The sequence below is a fragment of the Anguilla anguilla genome, chromosome 4 (assembly GCF_013347855.1).
Source record: "Anguilla anguilla isolate fAngAng1 chromosome 4, fAngAng1.pri, whole genome shotgun sequence".
NCBI lineage: Eukaryota > Metazoa > Chordata > Actinopteri > Anguilliformes > Anguillidae > Anguilla > Anguilla anguilla.
In genome coordinates, this window is record NC_049204.1 from 23,014,548 (window position 1) to 23,033,912 (window position 19,365).

The 19,365-nt window shown below is 38.9% G+C and overlaps 2 protein-coding genes across 5 annotated transcripts in view; both read left to right on the forward strand.

Annotated features, from left to right (window-relative positions):
* The first annotated feature begins 30 nt into the window (after window positions 1-30).
* LOC118224517 (G-protein coupled receptor 54-like) lies at window positions 31-6,849 on the forward strand. Its single transcript, XM_035411999.1, has 6 exons — window positions 31-2,068; window positions 2,283-2,520; window positions 2,957-3,081; window positions 3,580-3,715; window positions 5,623-5,861; window positions 6,269-6,849. The coding sequence occupies exons 2-6, from the start codon at window positions 2,286-2,288 to the stop codon at window positions 6,614-6,616; spliced, it is 1,083 nt and encodes a 360-aa protein (XP_035267890.1). The 5' UTR covers window positions 31-2,068; window positions 2,283-2,285; the 3' UTR covers window positions 6,617-6,849.
* A 5,094-nt stretch (window positions 6,850-11,943) lies between these two features.
* arid3a (AT rich interactive domain 3A (BRIGHT-like)) overlaps window positions 11,944-19,365 on the forward strand; it is a 36,766-nt gene continuing 29,344 nt past the window's right edge. For 2 of the 4 annotated variants that reach the window (XM_035414974.1, XM_035414975.1), the window contains exon 1: window positions 11,944-12,097. The gene's annotated coding sequence lies outside the window, so the exon portion shown is untranslated. Of the gene's footprint in view, window positions 12,098-12,457; window positions 12,717-19,365 lie in introns of those variants that run through there. The other 2 variants (XM_035414971.1, XM_035414973.1) reach the window with 1 other exon arrangement.

The following is a 19,365-nucleotide window of genomic DNA, read 5'->3' on the forward strand; positions in this document are numbered from 1 at the left end:
AGAACACAGAGGGTAAGCCTGTAGACAGAGAGGTAGTCATAAAATGTGTCTTTTAAAAACCCAGGTGGTAGTTAACGTAATCATCTGTTTGTTTTTTTTTTGTTGTTGTTTTTGTTTTGTTACTAAACATTAAAAATAAACCTTTATAATGGGTTGGAACAAGACGAGACAGCATAAATGCTGCCCCCCAGGACTGTAGTTGTGTTCCACTGAAACTTCACATTCATTAAATTCAGTTAACTCCATGTATTTAGGAACATTGTGACCCCCTTCCCCGCAAGAAACACTTACACTGTACTAGGACTTAGACTACAAATACAGTCACCATAATGTAAAAGCTGCCTTTCAACCTATTTTATCAAAGTTTATAATTGTGTTTGTACTCATCGTCTGTTAAGCTGGGAGAGCGTGCGCTGTTACTTTACACTGCAGTCTATCAGTTGAGCTCACACAGACATTGAGTCAGAGGAGGGCACTGGCTGAGTAGCTTTTGCAGGCAGACTGGGTGCCCGATTGATTGGAGGCGGTCGCAGGTATGCAGTGAGACATTCTCATCCTCCCAGCTGAAATCCCTCCCTTCACAAGCGTAGCATCCTATGCTACAGCCTATAGTAACCCTGCCGGGCTGCCGGCCATCGTCAGCATTTTCATGGTCATAGTATACTATGTACGCACAATATGAAACCTTTAGTTGTTGCCACTCATATTTGCTGATTCAAACTTTGCTACTTATCTTGCCCTGTTCATAATTACCAAAAACGTCTGTCCATCCAAGCGTTCCGTATTTGCCATACTTTTTCACAATAGCCTTATGTCCTAATTTTTAACACATCAGTACTGGAATTGTGCCAAGTACATTTACAATTGAACGGTTATTCACAGGGGTGCCACCAGGGATTCTGGGCCCCGTGAACAGATCGCACATTGGACGCCATCACCCCAGAACATCCAAAATGTTCTCATTTTGTTTGAGGGCCCCTGTCAGTCAGGGCCCCCCCCTTTTTTTTGGAAATCCCACAATTTCTTCAACATACAACATGTTCAGATATGGACTTACATTTATTAGCTGCATGTACACCGTAATGCAGTGGATGCTAGTGCAGTGTCTAATTTGGCTGGTGTGAATGTCAGTGAAAAATAGTGAAAAATATCATGAACCCGAACGAACAACACACTCCCATGACCCACAAGTGGGTTCCTGAGCAATGGTTTGTGAACCACTAGTGGATTTTACAATAGAATAAGAATCCCAAGACAGACTGGAGGTTTCTGTACGGTTGCTTGTAATAAATAATAATTGGTCAAGGCTCTTCATATTGCCACTCCATAACTTAACAGCTCTACTAGTAGGACCGTATTCCTTAATCCTCTCCTCTGACCTATACTACCTCCCTGTCGTACGCTCTGTGGTTTGCAATTTGGAAAAGTAATTCACTGCTTCGGTAGACCACCTGTGAATCTGAGGAATGTGTTCTCTTCAGCTGAAGTTCTGCGCCAGTGTCAATAAGAGCAATCGATATTCTACGTTCGGAATTACAACTTTTACAATTAGTGACAGGGAAGAAACAAACAATACAATGGGCCAATAGGGAGCTTGAAGTTATTTGTTCTGCTTCTTCTTACTCTGAAATCATGATTATCGTTATCAAATTATGATAACGCGATTCTGTCGGTCCGTTATCTTTTTCAGTCTCCAACACACCTGTGTCTAAGGAAAACTACAATTTAGCCTAACACTGCAGTTTTGTGTGCACGATCAACAAGTGGCAATTAAAATCGCATTTACCTTTGGCAAATCACTTTTATGTTGTGCTTTTGCGTGTGCGTGGGTAATGACACGCACTACCCACCTACCCCCCTTCAGTTTTATATAAAAGTATCTTGAAGCACTGATCATTTTAGATCCAGAGGTTTTTGATTTGACTGGATTTCTATGTCAGAGGAAAATACGGTCAAATTCAATGCGCGAAACAAATATGCTACAAGCGCTCGTAGGGCATGCGACTTAAATTATGGCAATCTGAAGGCACCTTTCACGTTTCTGGGAAAACGGAATTATTAAATAACAGTAAGTTCGTTTTCGGTCTTGTCCTGCTGCTTGATATTACACACATTCATAGTAAAATGTCCTGTGTTTATTCTAGTCTCAACAGAATGTTATCTATTAAAAGATGAATTAACACTGGACATTTTACTGTGTAAGCCAACTATGTAACGTGCATATACTACAATAAGGACACGCTCAAGGCATAACAGCCTTTTAAAATGTTTTACGTTCCAAGGTTATGCTCGGCGTGCCCCCGAACAGCTCAGGATCCGCTGTTCTTGGTAACGAGTCCTGCAAGTTGGCGAAGCTCTGCAACGATTCAGCCAAATTCGAGCCCCCGTTTCTGGTAGACGCATGGCTCGTGCCGCTTCTCTTCGCTATTTTAATGGTGATCGGACTGGCAGGAAATTCACTGGTCATCTATGTGATTTCTAAACACAAGAGAATGCAAACTGCAACTAACTTCTATATTGGTAAGAAAAAAGTTAAATTTAACTTCCTTCGTTTCATTGTGTTGTTCTGTTGACGACTATGCTATTCGTAGCCTACAGAAAAGGTCGTTGGCCTACATTGGTGTTGTTTCCTGCTTTTCTTTCTATAATATTCTTCTCCGGAAGTTAAGTTTTTATTTATGTGGTAAAATACGTTTAATTGGCCTTAATTTGTAATAGCCTACTAGCAGAAGCCTATAAATCGCTCTAGAGCAGGGGCTACCAAACTCCCCAAAATAAATAAATAAAAAATTCTGGCACATGCACCTGGTTGTAACAAAACCAGCATACACATGGGGGCCCAGGACCGAGTTTGGGAACCCTACTCTAGAGCGTCTGCTAATTTAATGTAATGTCATTGAATATGCAACTCTGTGTTTCCCTTTAATCTGATCTGAAGGAATATCTTGTCTTCCAGCTAACCTGGCAACCACTGACATCATTTTTCTGGTGTGCTGTGTTCCATTCACTGCCGTGCTGTATCCGCTTCCCAGCTGGGTCTTTGGTGACTTCATGTGCAAGTTCGTCAGCTATATCCAACAGGTCAGGAGCCTTTATCGTAATTGCTACATTGGTGTTGGCTGCAACTAGGCGAATGTTATAAAATTATGCAATGCTAGTTTTATTAGCTGTTCTTTTGACTTTTCGTGCCATATGCCTGAATGACAGCTAGATGGAGGCAGAGTAATTTAACTTCTATTAAATTGATATTACACACATTCATAGTAAACTGTCCTGTGTTTATTCTAGTCTCAACAGAATGTTATCTGTTAAGAGATGAATTAACACTGGACATTTTACTGTGTAAGCCACCTATGTAATGTGCATGTACTACAATACAATACTATCTCTTGGACAGGCTTTGTGACTGCACACAACACAATATAGGTGTTTGTTTACGCATCCCTTTACATACATATGCTGTCAATGGGATTTGTTAAAAATACATGCAGCTTGATCTTTTGATTTTCTTATAGAAAACACGAGGCTATTAATTTAGCATTGGAATCAGTACAAGGATTTGAATTTATATTATTTTAGGTGTCAGCACAGGCAACCTGTGTAACACTGACAGCAATGAGTGTGGATCGTTGGTATGTCACTGTATGCCCACTGCGTTCCCTGAGTTGTCGAACCCCACAAGTTACCACGCTGGTCAGCATTGGAATCTGGATCGGTAGGTTACCAACTTGTAGCACAAAAATCATTTAAATGTTTTGCTGACGACTGTCTCCATCATCATTACGTGTTATTTTTCATCTGGTCAGTTTCTTGTTTGAATCATTCCATGTTTTTATATTCCACTTACATTGTAGGCTATGTTTTTGGTTTGCATGCTTTTGATCGGTTTTGCCAGAACTAAGGAAGATGTTTTGTTTAAAATGTCAATTTTGGTTGTGTACTGTTGTTCCTACTGTAATATCTTAAGACATCGGGGGTGTTTTACATACTTGAGTAGCAAAGACTTGAGTGTTGAAATTTGAATGACAGTGAAGATTAATGAAAATAAGAGGTGTGTTGATGTTATTAAGTGTCAACCTATAGACAAAACCTAAATAGATCAAATCACACTACACTGAATATAGGCTTAGCTCAATGATGGCTTACATTAGAATACAGCAAGTGTTGATTCTAAACTCTGTGCACTGTAGATGGAAAATAACACAAACCAGTGTTTATCAGCGATAACTTATGTTAACATGCCGTTTTTTTTTAATCAACACTCATACAATATTAAAAAAAAAAAAAAAAAAAAAAAAAAAAAAAAAAAAACATAAACATGTAGCAAATTTGTCAGACTGGGGGCTTAAACCCTGGTCCCCCATGTGGCAATCAAACACCTAGTCCACTGCGCTACCAGAGACTGGAGGTGACTCAAGTGCAGAGCAACACAAGCAGGAGTTCAGTTGGTTTTAATCCACAACCAAAAAACACAAAAACACTCCTAAGCAGGGAAAAAGTTACAAGCAGGCAGAACAAGTCCAATACATAATCCAAAAATCAGAATCCCAAACAAACAGAGCCAAAGTCAAATACAACAGATCAGTCCGTGAAACAAGCAAACACACCAGCAAGGGAAAATCCAAAAGAGATACCGATAACAGTCCAGGTCGAATCAGGCAAACTATTCAGCGGGGTCAAAAAGGTGGCTTGAGCTTGAGAAAAGCCAAGGAATCATAAAGACTTAACAAAGGCATAGACAGAGGACCGGGCTTAAATACACTGAGAAAACAAGCAAACAAGGCACATGATAGAGACAATGAGGTACAGGTGGGCAAGTTAACAAGAGGGCTGGGTCAACATAACAAGGGAGGCTAACCAGTGTCCAGAACAACAAAGAGTCTTTGGCACCCTCTGGTGGTTAAAAGGTAGTCCAACCCGTGACAAAATTGTGGCAATATACTTAATATAAAGTGTTCAATTTAACAGAAATTGTGGTGAATATGCCCCATGTTGCTTTAATATCAATGCCTTACTTCTTACTCTATTTTGTGACAAAAATTTGATAAATATAAATGTATTGTTTAGGAAATCATTCACTATGCTTATACACCATTTAATAAATGTTTGAGAGACTTATTTCAGTCAAAATTTAATAAAATATGATATAAACACCCAAATTATCACATTAGTTTCACTAGTTGACTAACACTTTTTAGTATTATATTCATTATATTCAAATGAACACTTGTATTCACAGATAAGGATTGCTATCCAAAGTTCTAAACTGAAGTAATCAAACAATAAGTAAAAATAAAATGCTAAAAATGACCAGTTTTTTTGTTTGTTTTTTACTTTAACCACTATCTAATAAACTGACTAGACACGAAAAGTAGAAAAATTAGAAACAATATTAACTTCTTAATTCCAATGGAATGCCAACCCTTACTGTCTTTAAGTGAGCTTTATACCTTTCATATACACACAGTACCCTTGTCACCTTGCTTGGTGCACAGATTTAAAACAAACAAGCACAGAAAATCAAATCAGATCATCCAATGTTTGCGGTTTAATAAATTGCTTTTAAAACTAATCAAATATCTGTCCTGCGTAAGTGTTTATGTTTTCCTCTCTCTGTATCAGGCTCGTTCCTGGTGTCTGTGCCAGTGCCAATGTACAGCAAGACCATGCTGGGTGAGTGGTATGGTCCCCAGGTCTACTGCACAGAGAATTTCCCCACTCTTTTCCACAAGAAGGCTTTCATTCTCTACAACTTCCTGGCTGTGTACATGCTCCCACTGGTAACCACCTGCATCTGCTACATGGTTATGCTGAATCGCATGGGTCACACCTTTGTGGAGCCTCTTGAAAACAACCACCAGGTACCCATCAGTCACTTAAGAGCACATTTGAAGGAGTAAAGGCTCTACAAATATTTGGCCTAGATGCAGGGTGCCATATGTTTCCATATATTTGATAGTTTTTCATTAAAATTTCATTAAATTGAAAAAAAATATATATATCAAGGATTGGTTGCTGTTTCTTCTAGATATTGTAACCTTTTGCAAACACATATTTGGGAAAAATACCAATTGTAATGTTCTAACTTTTAATTGAAGATAGCTCCTCACATATTAATGTTAATGTTTAGCTTCTATAATGAACTGCTTAGGAATTGCCAGCCTTAAAGAGTGCTTATCTGGACTGTCTGCAGAATTTGGTGAGTAAAGACAAAAAAGTTTTGTCAGGTCTTTTCCTTTGTCTTCATTCATCACTCCTTGCACCTCAGCTGCAGGTCTTGTCGGAGCGCTCCGTGGCCATGAAGACCAAAGTTTCCCGCATGGTGGTGGTGATCGTGCTGCTCTTCACTTTGTGCTGGGGCCCCATCCAGTTCTACATCCTTGCGCAGGCCTTCAGTCCACACTTCCGTCACAACTACTGCACCTATAAGCTGAAGATCTGGGCCCACTGCATGTCCTACACCAACTCTTGCATCAACCCCATTGTTTATGCCTTCATGGGCGTCAATTTCCGCAAAGCCTTCAAACGAGCTTTCCCTTGCATTTTCAAACAGCGTGTGGCAGTTGCCCAGCCAGCACATGGCACTGCCAACACTGAAATGCACTTTTTCTCTTAGACCTCCTAAACTAAGTCTGTTGGTTTCTTGTGTGCTTAAAGATTTTCCTGAGACAATCTGGCTCATGACCCCAAACAAGCTGGGACTGGCTCTGTTGACCTCGTTGGTTAATGTTTAGCTTCTATAGCGAACCGCTTAGGAATTATAACCATATAATGTGTATATCTGTGTCTGATGAAAAACAAAAAATGCCAAGTTACTTACACATGCAAAGCACTTTCTATAAGTCATTACTTCAAATCTAGGCCAGCCATTAAAAGTATTGATATTAAAATAGTGCCAAGTTACATGAAACAATATTGCCTATCTTAGCTCACACAAATTAAACAAGCTGTATTCCACAGCAAAGCTAGCCAGTGTTTCCTAAATTCTTCCAGTAATTTGTCCTGTCTGTACAAGCATACAATGGGGCAAACAGATGTGTGCATAGGTTTGTAAGATTCTGTAATATGCCTCAATATATGTAATTTATATCTGTATTTATGCCCCCCCTTCTGTAGTCAGAATGATTGTATGTTTATTGGTATAAATGTCTGTTTATAAATGTGAATGTTACATGCTGCTAGGGAAATGGTCTGTGGGGATAATGAACTATTGCATATATGTGTGTGTGTATGTATGTATGTACAGTATTTATTTTACTATCAGTATTTATTTGAAATTGCAAATATACAAGGACTTACATTTTGTAAAATGAACATGACAGCAAAGTATAAACATAGCCTTTGTGGAGAAATATCCTTTCTGTAGGTATTGACCAGCAGTTTCATGTAGTCTTGCATGAGGCAATTTTTGTTATTAGACACTTTGATGTGACACAAAATTTGAATGAGAACATTGTGTTCTGATGGTAAGATTAAGAATGTACAGGGCCAAATTACTTGAAAGAATTTAGGAAACATTGAGCATTGGGCAATTTTGATATCAATACTTTTAATGGCAGGCCTAGATTTTAAGTAATGACTTATAGAAAGTGCTTTGTATGTGTGGGTAACTTAGCATTTTTGTATGTTAAAAACGTGTTATTAATCAGATATCATCTTTTTGTACTGTGTTTGTTATGAGTTATATTAGTAATAGTGATAATAGGAATTCATATATAAATGTAGGCTACGAGAGACATGCATACACACACATTCATGGTGACACACATTTCTAGATTATGGTTTCTCAACAGGGGTGGTACCACCCCCCAGTGGGCTGGAGGAGGGATGGAGGGGGCCATTGAGACAAAAAATAATTGAAAGTTAAAAAGTTAAAAGGGGACGTTCGATTTAGAATTCTGAACATCAAAAATGATCCTGATATTTCTAATATTACATGCATTTAGAAAATATTCTTGGTTTTGAGTTGAATTGTTTGTGCTGAAAGGGCCACCGCAACTTGACTGCATTCAGCCAATGAGAACGGTCATATCGTTCCAGCAGTCAGAGCCACTTTTTTGTCTCTCGTTTGAAGCAGCAGGCTAGCAATACTGGAGTTTCTGTGGGTCGATCTAATAATCAGATTTAAGCAAATTGAAAATAAAAGGCATTAAAAACAAACAATTGGTTACAGTTTTCATTATTGCCCCCACAACATGATGCTGCCACACCCATGCTTCACAGTTTGGATAGTGTTCTTCGGATTAAAAGCCTCATCCTTTCCTCCATACGTAGCACTGATCATTATGGCCAAACAGTTAAATTTTTGGTTCACCTGACCAAAGAACACTCTTCCAAAAGGCTAAGTCTTTGTCCTGGTGATCACCTGCAAACTTAATTCTGGCTTTTTTATTCTGGTCTTGGAGTAGTGGCTTCTTTTTTGTGTGACAGCCTTTCAGGCCTTGGTGATGTAGGATTCTCTTAATGGTGGATGTAGATATTTTGGTACCTGATGCCTCCAACTCCTTCACCAGTTCCTTTGTTATTGTCTTGGGATTCAGTTGAACCTTTTGGACCAAAGTTTGTTCAGCCCTGGGAGTTAATTTGTGCCTCCTTCCTGAACGATGCAGTGTCTGTGTGGTCCCAAGATTTTTATATTTGCATACAATTATTTTTACAGATGCTTTTGGTACCTTCAGTTGTTTGGAAATTGCTCCTAAGTAGGAACCGGACTTGTAGTTTTTTTTTTTTTTTTTTTTTTTGTGGTCTTGGCTGAGTTGCTTGGATTTTCCCATGGTATCAAGGGCAAAAAGACAGTGGCTCTAAAGGTAGGCCCTTAAATACAGCCACAGGTGCCAATTAACTCCTAATTATGACAATTGGCCAATCAGAAGCTTATAAAAAGTCATTACATCAATTTTTGGAATCTTCCAGACTGTTTAAAGAGACAGTCAACTTGGTGTATGTAAACTTTTGACCCAGTGGAATTATGATATAGTGAATTAAAGCTGAAATAAATCTGTCTCTAATTGATTGATTGATTGATTTTAAAATTACCTCTGATGTGAATAAAGTAGATGCCCTAATTGACTTGTTTTAGGCCTATGTAAATTTTTGACCTCAACTGTAGGAATAGCAAAATTTGGCAGTTTTAAACGAGTGCACGTGTATATGTAATTTGGCGTGTGTGTTTGATGAGTCGTTAGCAAGGTAGCTAACGTTAAAGTCAGTGAAAATGGCTAAAGCAGAACTCTCTAAAGCAGTGGTCTCAAACTCCTTGCCATGAAGGGCTGTGTGTATGCAGGTTTTCATTACAACAAATTAATGCTGCCTTAATTGAGTCCAATTACTCATTCAGCCATATGCGTTTAAATACATTGAAGCACAGAATATAAGCAAGTTTTTATTTAGACAATGCGTGTCACCATAGACGTCGGGTCACCATTATGTGCAAACCTGCATTTAACTAATTATATAATCAAGATCTGAGGCTGGAATAAAAACCAGCATACACACGGCCCTCCATGGCACTGAGTTTGAGACCACTGCTCTAAAGCCTGGGTGTATTTTATTATTTTAGTGGTGTCGTGGATTCTACCTTAACTGAAGGCAATAATTTAGCCAGGTCATAGAGTAATTTAGCAATAAACTCTTTATTTGATCAAATAGGATAAACCGTTCAAGCACTTATCATAGAGCTCAAGAAGAGAATCTCAGACTTCTGTTTACATCTCTCTCCTTTATATCTCTTTCCAACGGCCCTTAGACCAGTGGTCTCAAACTCGTTGCCATGGAGGGCCTCCAGGCAGAGGGGGGCAGGGGGGTTCCAAGGGGGTTATGTTTGTTAAGGAGCCTAATAGCAGAGGGGATGAAACTGGCCCTGCCTCTGTTTGTTTTAAATACAGGGGCAGCATCCCACCAGAGGGCAGGATCTGAAAGCAGGTGCTGAGGTTATGAGTTGAGTCCCTCGCGATCTTACCTGCTTTCTTCACCGCCCTCTGGTCATAGAACCGCTGGAGGGTTGAGCACTGCTTCCCACAGAGCTTGGACCCCAAGGTGATCACCCTCCGCAGCTTGGCCTTGTTGGTCTCTGAGAGCCCCTCATACCATACCATAAAAGAAAAGGTAGGGAGGCTCTCTATATGGCAGATGTAAAAGCTGCGGAGGATTACAGTACAGGATGGGAGGGGCATAGTTGTCGGGTCACCATTATGTGCAAACCTGCATCCCTAATTCAGCAATTCAGCAAATAATTGAACTAATTATAAAATCAATGAGGCTGGAATAAAAACCAGCATACACACAACCCTCCAGAGAGACCTCTGCCTTAGACAGACCTTGGTATGACAGTTGCCCCCGCATGCACTCATTTCTGTTTTTCTGAGAAACTTTGTTGCTTCCCTCAGAAACTTTGACCAAACGCCTAGTTCACTGGTGCTTTTGTGGTGGGTGTTCCTTCTTATCAGAACAGCTTGTCCTGTTTTGATATTATGCACAGTATGCAGTTTCCATACACTTTTGATCAAGACATGACATTTTGCACACAATAGTTATATGCTTACAGCAGATGTTACATTTAACTATGATTTTACTTCATTTACAAAGTATATCTCTCAAGTCACATTTACACATGCATGACCTTCTTAAACGCCCGTAGCAAGCTGCCTGTTTTTCCCACATTGTTTTCTTACTCTTCACGGGTCATTCCTCCCCAGTAGCCTACCTTTCCATTGTTCACCTTTAGTTACATACATAGTTTTGTAATAAACACATTAAAATACATTTCAGATAGGTAATATCATAAGCGAGCTAAATTTCTGTCTGGTTATTAATTTCACAGCCGCCTGCAGTACTAACGTTATGTAGTCGGTCTATCGTGCCGTTAGCACGGTAGCTGACGTAAAACTCTGGAACCCTGAAAAGTGCCAAACTCTCGGTGCTGTATAGGTATGGGGCATGCCGCCCCGCCACGGCGTAATTTGTGCATTTGGATGAACGCATTTTAGGTTTGCAGTATGACGTGTAGGACGTTTTACTGCATTTATCCACTAGATGGCAGCGTAGGCTACTAGAGCAACGAATCCCTGTCCAATAGTTCTAATTTGCAGAGCTAAACAAGATGCACGTCAACCTTGGCCTGCAGCCGATCGGTGTATGTCAATTTGTTCAAAATGAGAGGAGCGCTTAGACTGTAAGATATAATACTTGCGCATATCATGTGTCTGAAATATATTACGATCTTAGATACTTGAGTCATTATCAAGGTCATTTTCTTGTCTCGTGTGTATTTTTTATCTACTATATATTTAGGAAGTGGCAGCGACCAAGGATTGCGTATTGATTGTAGAATGTAAAATGTTTTAATCACAAATGGCTAACGTAATATTTATAGCTACGGGGGTGGCAAGGAGTCAGCTGGCGTCCCCAACCACATTTAAGTGTTTCTAACATATATAGCGCAAGTTACCTCTCAATTTATGTAAGGCCTAGTCATGAGCAGTGTACGAAGAAACAAGCAAATGATGACTATATGCAGCCCACCACCACCAAATGGTTTATAGCCAGCCTTGGAGCTCAGATGTGAACAGGTGTCCCATGGACAAGCGGATAGCCCTCAGTCCGAAACAACGCAGAAACAGAAAGTAATGTGATTTACTGCAGGAAGTAACTTCATAATATTTTTTGAGCAGATTAAATCTCTTTTACAATAACTTTTGGGGTTGCTATTAAATCTGATTGCATCCGAAAGGATTATAAATAAGTAATAAGTCTGAAACGGAAGACAAACACGCGCTATCCATTGTAGAACACGAAGGTTTAATAATTCATCAAAGTGATTTCTTATGAGTCAGCTATGTACACTATGAGGTGATTATTTTAAGAACGAAATAGTCGTATCTCGGCTTATACAATAATGGTTTCAATCATGTCAAATTAGATAAATTACGAAAAATAACGCGTTTGATCAGCAATAATACACGCGCGTGCGCACACAACCTCCTCGTTCATTCATCGGTTATACTTCCCGTGCTTTGCGCACAACAGCCTGTCCACCCACCCACTGATGAGTTGAAAGGGATCACTAACTAAGGGAACGTCGCCAAAAACTCGACATGTGGTAAGTAATGTGGTATGAACAAATCGAAACCCGGAGGAAATCTGTCGAGTGACATAGGCTACCTGTAAAAGTGTGAAGTGGGGCTGAGATCGTCATAAAATGACACAGAATGTAGGAAACGAAAAACTTGCATGTTTTTTTAATAGTGTTATGGAAATCAAGTTGCAGTAAATGTGAACACTTCCGTAAGAGATCTTTATATATCCAGATACGTACCATATGTTTCATTGCCTTCTTGCATACAGTTATTCTGCAAGTTTTCAAGATGGTGTTTGCTGACAATCCCTCTTTTATTGGGGGTAGGCTGGCCCCTCTGATTCAGAGGTTAGGAATTTGCATCTGATTGCTGTTTGTCAACCAATGATTTGACTCTACGACCGTGAGCACGCCTTAGATTAGGCAAGGATACAATGTTACTTCTAAATCAAGCCATACTTTCAAATCGAATTAGATGTAGGCAATTGAATTGAAATAATACACATAGGCTATAGCTTTTTATATCAGTACATACAATAGTTTATACAGCAAATAAACATCAAAATCGACCTGAATTCAGGGGGAAATCAGGAATGTTTCTTCCGGTTCCTAAGAGTACAAAAACAAAACGGAAGCTGATTTGGTAAGTTTTTTCTTTTGCTCGCTCAAACTCACTTCATTTCTAAAACCGAGAGAGCGTAGCCCGTTATAAACTGAAATGGGTCTAGTCGAATATCTTTTGGTAAAGACCAGCTATCTTTTAGTATCTTACTATAGGACCTTACTATAGCAACATACATCTTTTGTTATTGGCATTATAGTGTTTGTTTGTTTGCCCAAATACGTACTTTTGTTTTAGCACAGTATGTGCTGGGCTGGTAATTTGCGTCAGCATTTTCGTTGCGTCGGGTAATGGTCATTATCCTTACTAAAGCCTACATTTGAGCGTTTTAACGCCCATTGCCGTACAAAGCCTAGGCTATTTGAGCTTTTGATATTTTTTCCGAGTAACAACTTGCTCCGTTTACTATTTTTGAAATATAAATACATATAAGTTCAGTTACACGTGTATAAGGGACACATGTCCTATTCCATCATTTTGCTTTTTTGCTATGGGGAAGTATCTTTGACGCAATTATATAACACTCGTCTGGAGCCACATTTTCAAATGTGGCTCTGTATAGTAGCCTAGGATATTTGATCTGAAATCGGCTATGAAAATTAGTTTCCACAAACATTTTTTTATTCCCAAGTGTTACTGTTTACTTTAATTTTACTTTGAAGTTAAATTAACTTTATTTGATTCGAAAGTGAAACGGGCTTCCTTGGTCGATTAAATCAAGTAAATTGTCACGTGGATTTAAGATCATTGCCCTATAGCGTTACAAGAAAAATGCAAGAATTCAGAAGTTAGTCTGGTAAATAGTTTCTGGTTTGTCCGGTGAAACGACCGAGCAGACTATCCCTAGTTTCTGGTTCTTTAATTTTTGTGAGAAGTTTGATATCGCTTGGCTATTTATTGAATATAGGCTATTCCTTGTGCTGTCCGTACAATTAAGATTTTCGTGATTAATTATGCTCAAGAAACAGTCTATCAGTTTGAAATTTGCTGTACATCTGGTGTTAGTGTGAGAATTCTTTTTACGCATTTCATTGCCATTTCATCTTGAGTCCAAGGTTTTCAAAGTAGGCCTAATGTCCAAATATCACCATCAGCGATAACCTTACATTTTAAATTGGCTTTTGTGAGCTCCCCAACATGATCTAAGTGGTGAGCCAAGTCAAGGCAGTATGTACATGTTGAAGTTGAGAGAACATGTTGAATTAGACGGTTTCATGTCGGTTTCTGTGAAGTACTACAATTACATATTTACGCATCATCTCAATTTTGAAAAGCAGCCAAAAGATACTGCAGTTCAGCTGTGCAACAATAAGCTTTTGAATGTGGGTGAGGGTCAAGATAAAAATTTTTAAAAATCTTCAGCAAACAACCTGCAGCTGCATCACTGACGGATGGCACGTGCAGTTTGTTAGCTGCCTACTGAATCTGTGAGCCATCGTGTATTGCCTGCATAGCTTTTCAGCTGGCTGTCAATGGCATGTGAGATAATGCCCCAGCTGCCTCTTGTGACAAGTTTCACAAATAGGCAGTTTAGAAATTTTAAAAACTCCCTGAATCATTGAGGTATCGTGGATATTTAAATAGCTTGTACCACTTGTGCAGGTTGTTAGACTCTGTCCTAAGCCTTGTTGAAGAGAGGAGACATGCAAGATTTAAATGACACAGTTGGCAAGCTTATCTGTGATTATCTGAGCAGATGAACATGGTGCATGCCCAAACCAATTCATCCAGGTTTATGAGCTCAAAATGTATGCAGTTGCAATTGTCCTTATGATTCACTTGACCAACGGACGTGTACAACACGTAATGTTCTCTCATATCTGCAATGCTTTAGCAACATTATCACATTGCTACAAGGTCGTGACGATATTTTGAGAATGTTATACGCTAGCTATGAGTATCATAAACTGTTTTGTTGTGAAACAACAAAATAAAAAATAGCACTGTGACTACATAAATGTCCTTTGAAATATCGGTGATTTTATGTCTCTCCCCATCCCCCCCATTGAACCCGTTGAGGGATTCAGTGCATAATGTCCATTAAGGCTATTTTTGGTGAACCAGAAGTACAGAAACACATTTTGTGTTAAGGTATCTCCCATAGGTTAATGTTGTGACTACTTATAAAACTAAATGGCCTCTCAGTTCCGTAAATAGTACACACACAAAAGACGTCTGCAAGTGTATTTTGCAGCCAGCCTGTTAACACAACATTAAATAGTTAAATCTAATGGAAGTAAAAATAAAACTGCTTTTTACTGTTGCCACCCTTCAGAGGCATCCAGACGTGTTAGTGAAACAATACTGCAAAAGATGAATACTGGAATATCATGTTTCTTTTCATTATAATGACTTTGGTATGCTAAATAAGTCACATTTGATACATTAGGGCTCTGCACTGTTGCCACACCTATAGCTTTCTGTCTTGAGGAACTAGGCCTGGATGTGATTGCATGATCTTATTTGAGAATGTTTGCATTAACCAGTTTGTCCTGTAATGGTGTTCCTCTCTCAAATGCTTGAGTGACTAATGTGTTATTGGGATGTATTTTATAACATGCATATGGATTGAAAACATTGTACTTCAGTTCACCAGAAAAGTCTCTACAGTGGAGGAAGTCCTTTTGTATGATAAGAATTCTTCAGGCTGAAACTTTTATATACTTTTATATTATTAAAATTCTAATTGTAAAACGTGTGCTTTTTATAACACAGTATGTCATATGTAAGTTACCACCAATTATGTTGAAGTTCAGAAAAAAGCATTTTTACTTGCCGCTATTCTGTTTTTCAAATTTTGCATTTGCTTAAGATGAGAAGTGTGTGTGTGCCCCTCCCAAACTAACTGAAAAGCCATTGGTTTCCTACTGCAAATCTAGCAAAGCTGGCCCTTCAAGTTGTCATGACAGTGATTTGGACTCTAGGCTTCTATATTCTGTATTGTTACAAAAATCAATTCAATAAGCCTCAAGGTGAAAACTGCAAAAATATGGCCTTCCCATGGGAGACAAATCAATATACAAATATATTCAATAAATCAATTTTAAAAATACATTATCAATATATGAAATATCTCTTGTCCTATGATTCTTCTACAAGGCTTAATCTAACTTCTCAATTGGGATGGAGGGCTGTTCTTCAAAATGTTATGTATTATGCTTGCTTAAGGAAAAGGGGATTTGCTCTGATTGGACCTTTGTGGATTAGAAACGTATGGTAGGCGATCAAGTTCACTTCTTTAAGACCCGGTGTCTTTGCATAATGAACCCCCTTCTAATGAATAACATGCCTTGTTAAGGCAGTGTGCTTGTTGCTCCCACTGTTGTTGTGCTCTCAAAATTATGGTTGGAATGCATTCAGGACTTGAGAAATTGGTGCTCTGATAAAGTTCTTTTATCGACTCAGCATTAAGTCGATAGCATAGCATGGTGCATAGCTACATTTAACAACCAACAGCATTTATAACAGTCCTTTCATGGACAAAACATGAAAAAAAGGAATGTTAATTTAAAGTTTGAGACATTCAGCCAGTGATGCTGTGATTAAGGAATGTTGTTGCAATTGAATGTCTACCATGAAGGGGCAAAGAAAAAAAAGCTTACTTTCAAGAATATGCAGTGTGAACAAATTATTTTTTCGCCCTTACCCCTGAACCTCTCGTCTCAGACTTTTGTCCTAATATTTTCAACAAGTAGAAAACTTGCTCAATTACATATGGAAAGTGCTTCCAAAAATGCATTGCCACTTCTGGTGGCGCAATGTTTCAGTTTTTGTCAATTGTGCTTCGTTTCATGAGCCAGTGAAACATGGAACCTCATTTGAGATATGAATTCAAAGCAGTATAAAGAGCATGTCAGAATGTTATGCAAAAGGATGTGAAACTTAATAACGAGAACTATTTATAATTTCTAAACCCTGTTGTGCAAGTACGTGGCTACTAGCAATGAGGAATTGCATACCAGGTTTATAGACATATGCTCAGAAGTAAGCATTATAATTAGGTCATTTGTGCATAAATGTATTTGGGGTGTACATTCTTCTGTGTGTTTCTTTTTACATTTATTCCCTTAATTTCACTAAATGCTGAATCGCATAAATATTTTAACCTTCAGATTACTGGAGAATTCCACTAAACACCTGGAATGTGTCAAGTTGCCCATACAATATAAGAATAGGCAAGATATGCCATCCCTCCTTTAAGTCACACAAAAACTGGGGGAGCTGTGGTTTTTGAACCAGGTTATGCCACACAATGTGTTGGGGTACTTCATTTGATAGTAATGTGGTCTGAACTAGTAATGTGGTCTGAGCTATATATTACTATATATTACTAAACTATGAATACCTTCCCCAGGGTGTTCTGTTGCACTGTAGACACTGGGACATATTTTGCAATATATACTGATGAAAGTAGTTCAGCAATGGGCAGAGTGGACTTTAAATAGGCAAAAAGCCAAATCTTGCATAACATGGAAATGAATAACGCACCACATCCTGTGTATGGCTACACATTTTGAGTAGCTTGGTTCAAGAGTTAAAGATTTGATTGACAGCATGAGAGAAATTATACTTTCCTATTTTATGTGCAATATCACACACAGTTTATAGACGGCCCTTTAACAAATATACAGTATTGATTATTATGTGCAATTACCACAGAAGTACTCTCAAACCACAATGCTGTGAAACGAATTTTATCTGAAAAGGGTCAGTGTGGGTGGAGTGTTTTGCTTTAGCCCTGCACTATGACACCTGGTTCACCCGATTAAATAATTGTGGTCTTCAATCAAGACATTGCTACGTAGTCAGGTGTCTTAATGTTGGGATAAAATAAAAACCTACACCCACACCAGCTCTTTTCAGATAATATTGGGCACCCTTCAAATCTCCATGTGCATGAGCAAAAGAGGCTTTGCTTAAGACCTATCCAGTTTAGTTTTATTCTGTGACAATGAATGTAATTTGCTTGAAAATACAGTTTGGATGATTCCCTTGTTTGGAATTTGATGTGACTGAGTTTCTTCCCTTTTCCTGCACTTCTCATGAAGGTTTTATGAACAACCGAAAATGTTTTCTTTTGGGCTGAGAACATTGCGGCTGATGTGATTATTTCTGTCATGTCTGACCTGAATTTCAAAGGAGGGGCTCGCATTCTTCATGTGTCGGCTGCAGCTCGGTCAGCTACAGGGCTCCAGGAACAAACCTGCCTTTGTTGTGTTTTAACATCTTCAACGTATCGAATAGAATTGTAAGAATTGTCCGCAGCAGTGGAAGAGTGCACGTTCCTCTTCGGGAGCCTCTCGTGCTTCCCTGACGCTGTGGGGAAATAGTGGGTTGGCCCGTTTTCAGCTGTGCCCTTGCCAAAACCCACACATGAAAGTGTCTTTCTGGCATGCAGGCAACGTGTTTCTCCTGCCAAAAAAAAGGAAGAAAAAAAAGCGCTGATTTCATTCTTTGGGACGGAGCCATGTGGGAATCCCGGCTGGCTGAGGGCCGCTCCAGGAGCCGTAGTTACGTCACGCACCTCCCACTTCACACACGTCCAAAGGCCTGTTTATTTGTTGCCCACGTTTACTGCCCTTTGGTGCGCTGTGTGCTGGGTCTGAGAGCTGGCAGATAGCCTGAACAATCTGGTGTCAAAGGGATTACTGGAGCTTTAAGCTTGTTGTACAGATCCAGGTGAATCAATTTAATGTGCAAAAATATTAATATAGTCATTTGTGCTTTTTGAGTGAAAGATCTGTGGCATATTTAGCAAGAATGTGCGAATATGCTTAAGCGTCCTTCGGTATTGATATCTGTATCAGCTAAAACTAACATGTAAATGATTACAAAAGTTGAACACACAAACTGTGTGACCTCCTCTTCTCACATGCAATCACTCTAATCTGTATTGGACAGACATTTTTTTCATACAAAAACTGCATCTTTCTTTTATTATGAGCTAGCTCTCATTTTCACATATTTCATATTGTACCCCTTGTGCTCAACAAATTGATTTTAAATAGAATGTTTATATAGAGGCTACACAGATGAAGATCCTGCCTTAGCCCACCTATTAGCCCATGGGAATGAGGCTGAAAAACAGCCTCATTCCCATCTAATCTAATTAACTGTCATTTTCTCCATCTAGCAAACGTAGATAAGACCGCCATGTCGTAACATACACCTTCTGCAGCGTGGAATTTGCTGATGTATAGAGAGTGTGTATCTCTCATTTAAAAAAATCTCTATTTTGATGTACCCATTTCAAATGCTCCCTTGAAAGTTCCAATTATAATGTAGAGAGGATGCACCTCATTATATACACAAAATATACACCAGAGTCATAGGAGATATTTGCAAGAATATTTTTATGCTTCACTCCCATCTTTTTTCTTTGAAATTTTCCTTTGCCATTTGTTGGCACCTATTTGCAGCCATTAAGTCATTTTAGTCAGGCTGGTAAAATATGAATGACATATCCAATCAAGAGAGTTGAACTCCATGAAGCCTCAAATAGGGAGATCACTTAGTATTTGCCCAAGTAGCAAAGACACATCTATTCAAACCATAGTAATTAGAATTTTCACCCATTCTGCTGCAGATTGTGGAAGGCGTTCCTGTGGAACGTGTGACTCATGTCAGGGTGGGATGATGCTTGCATGATGGCCATTGTCAGTGTAACAAG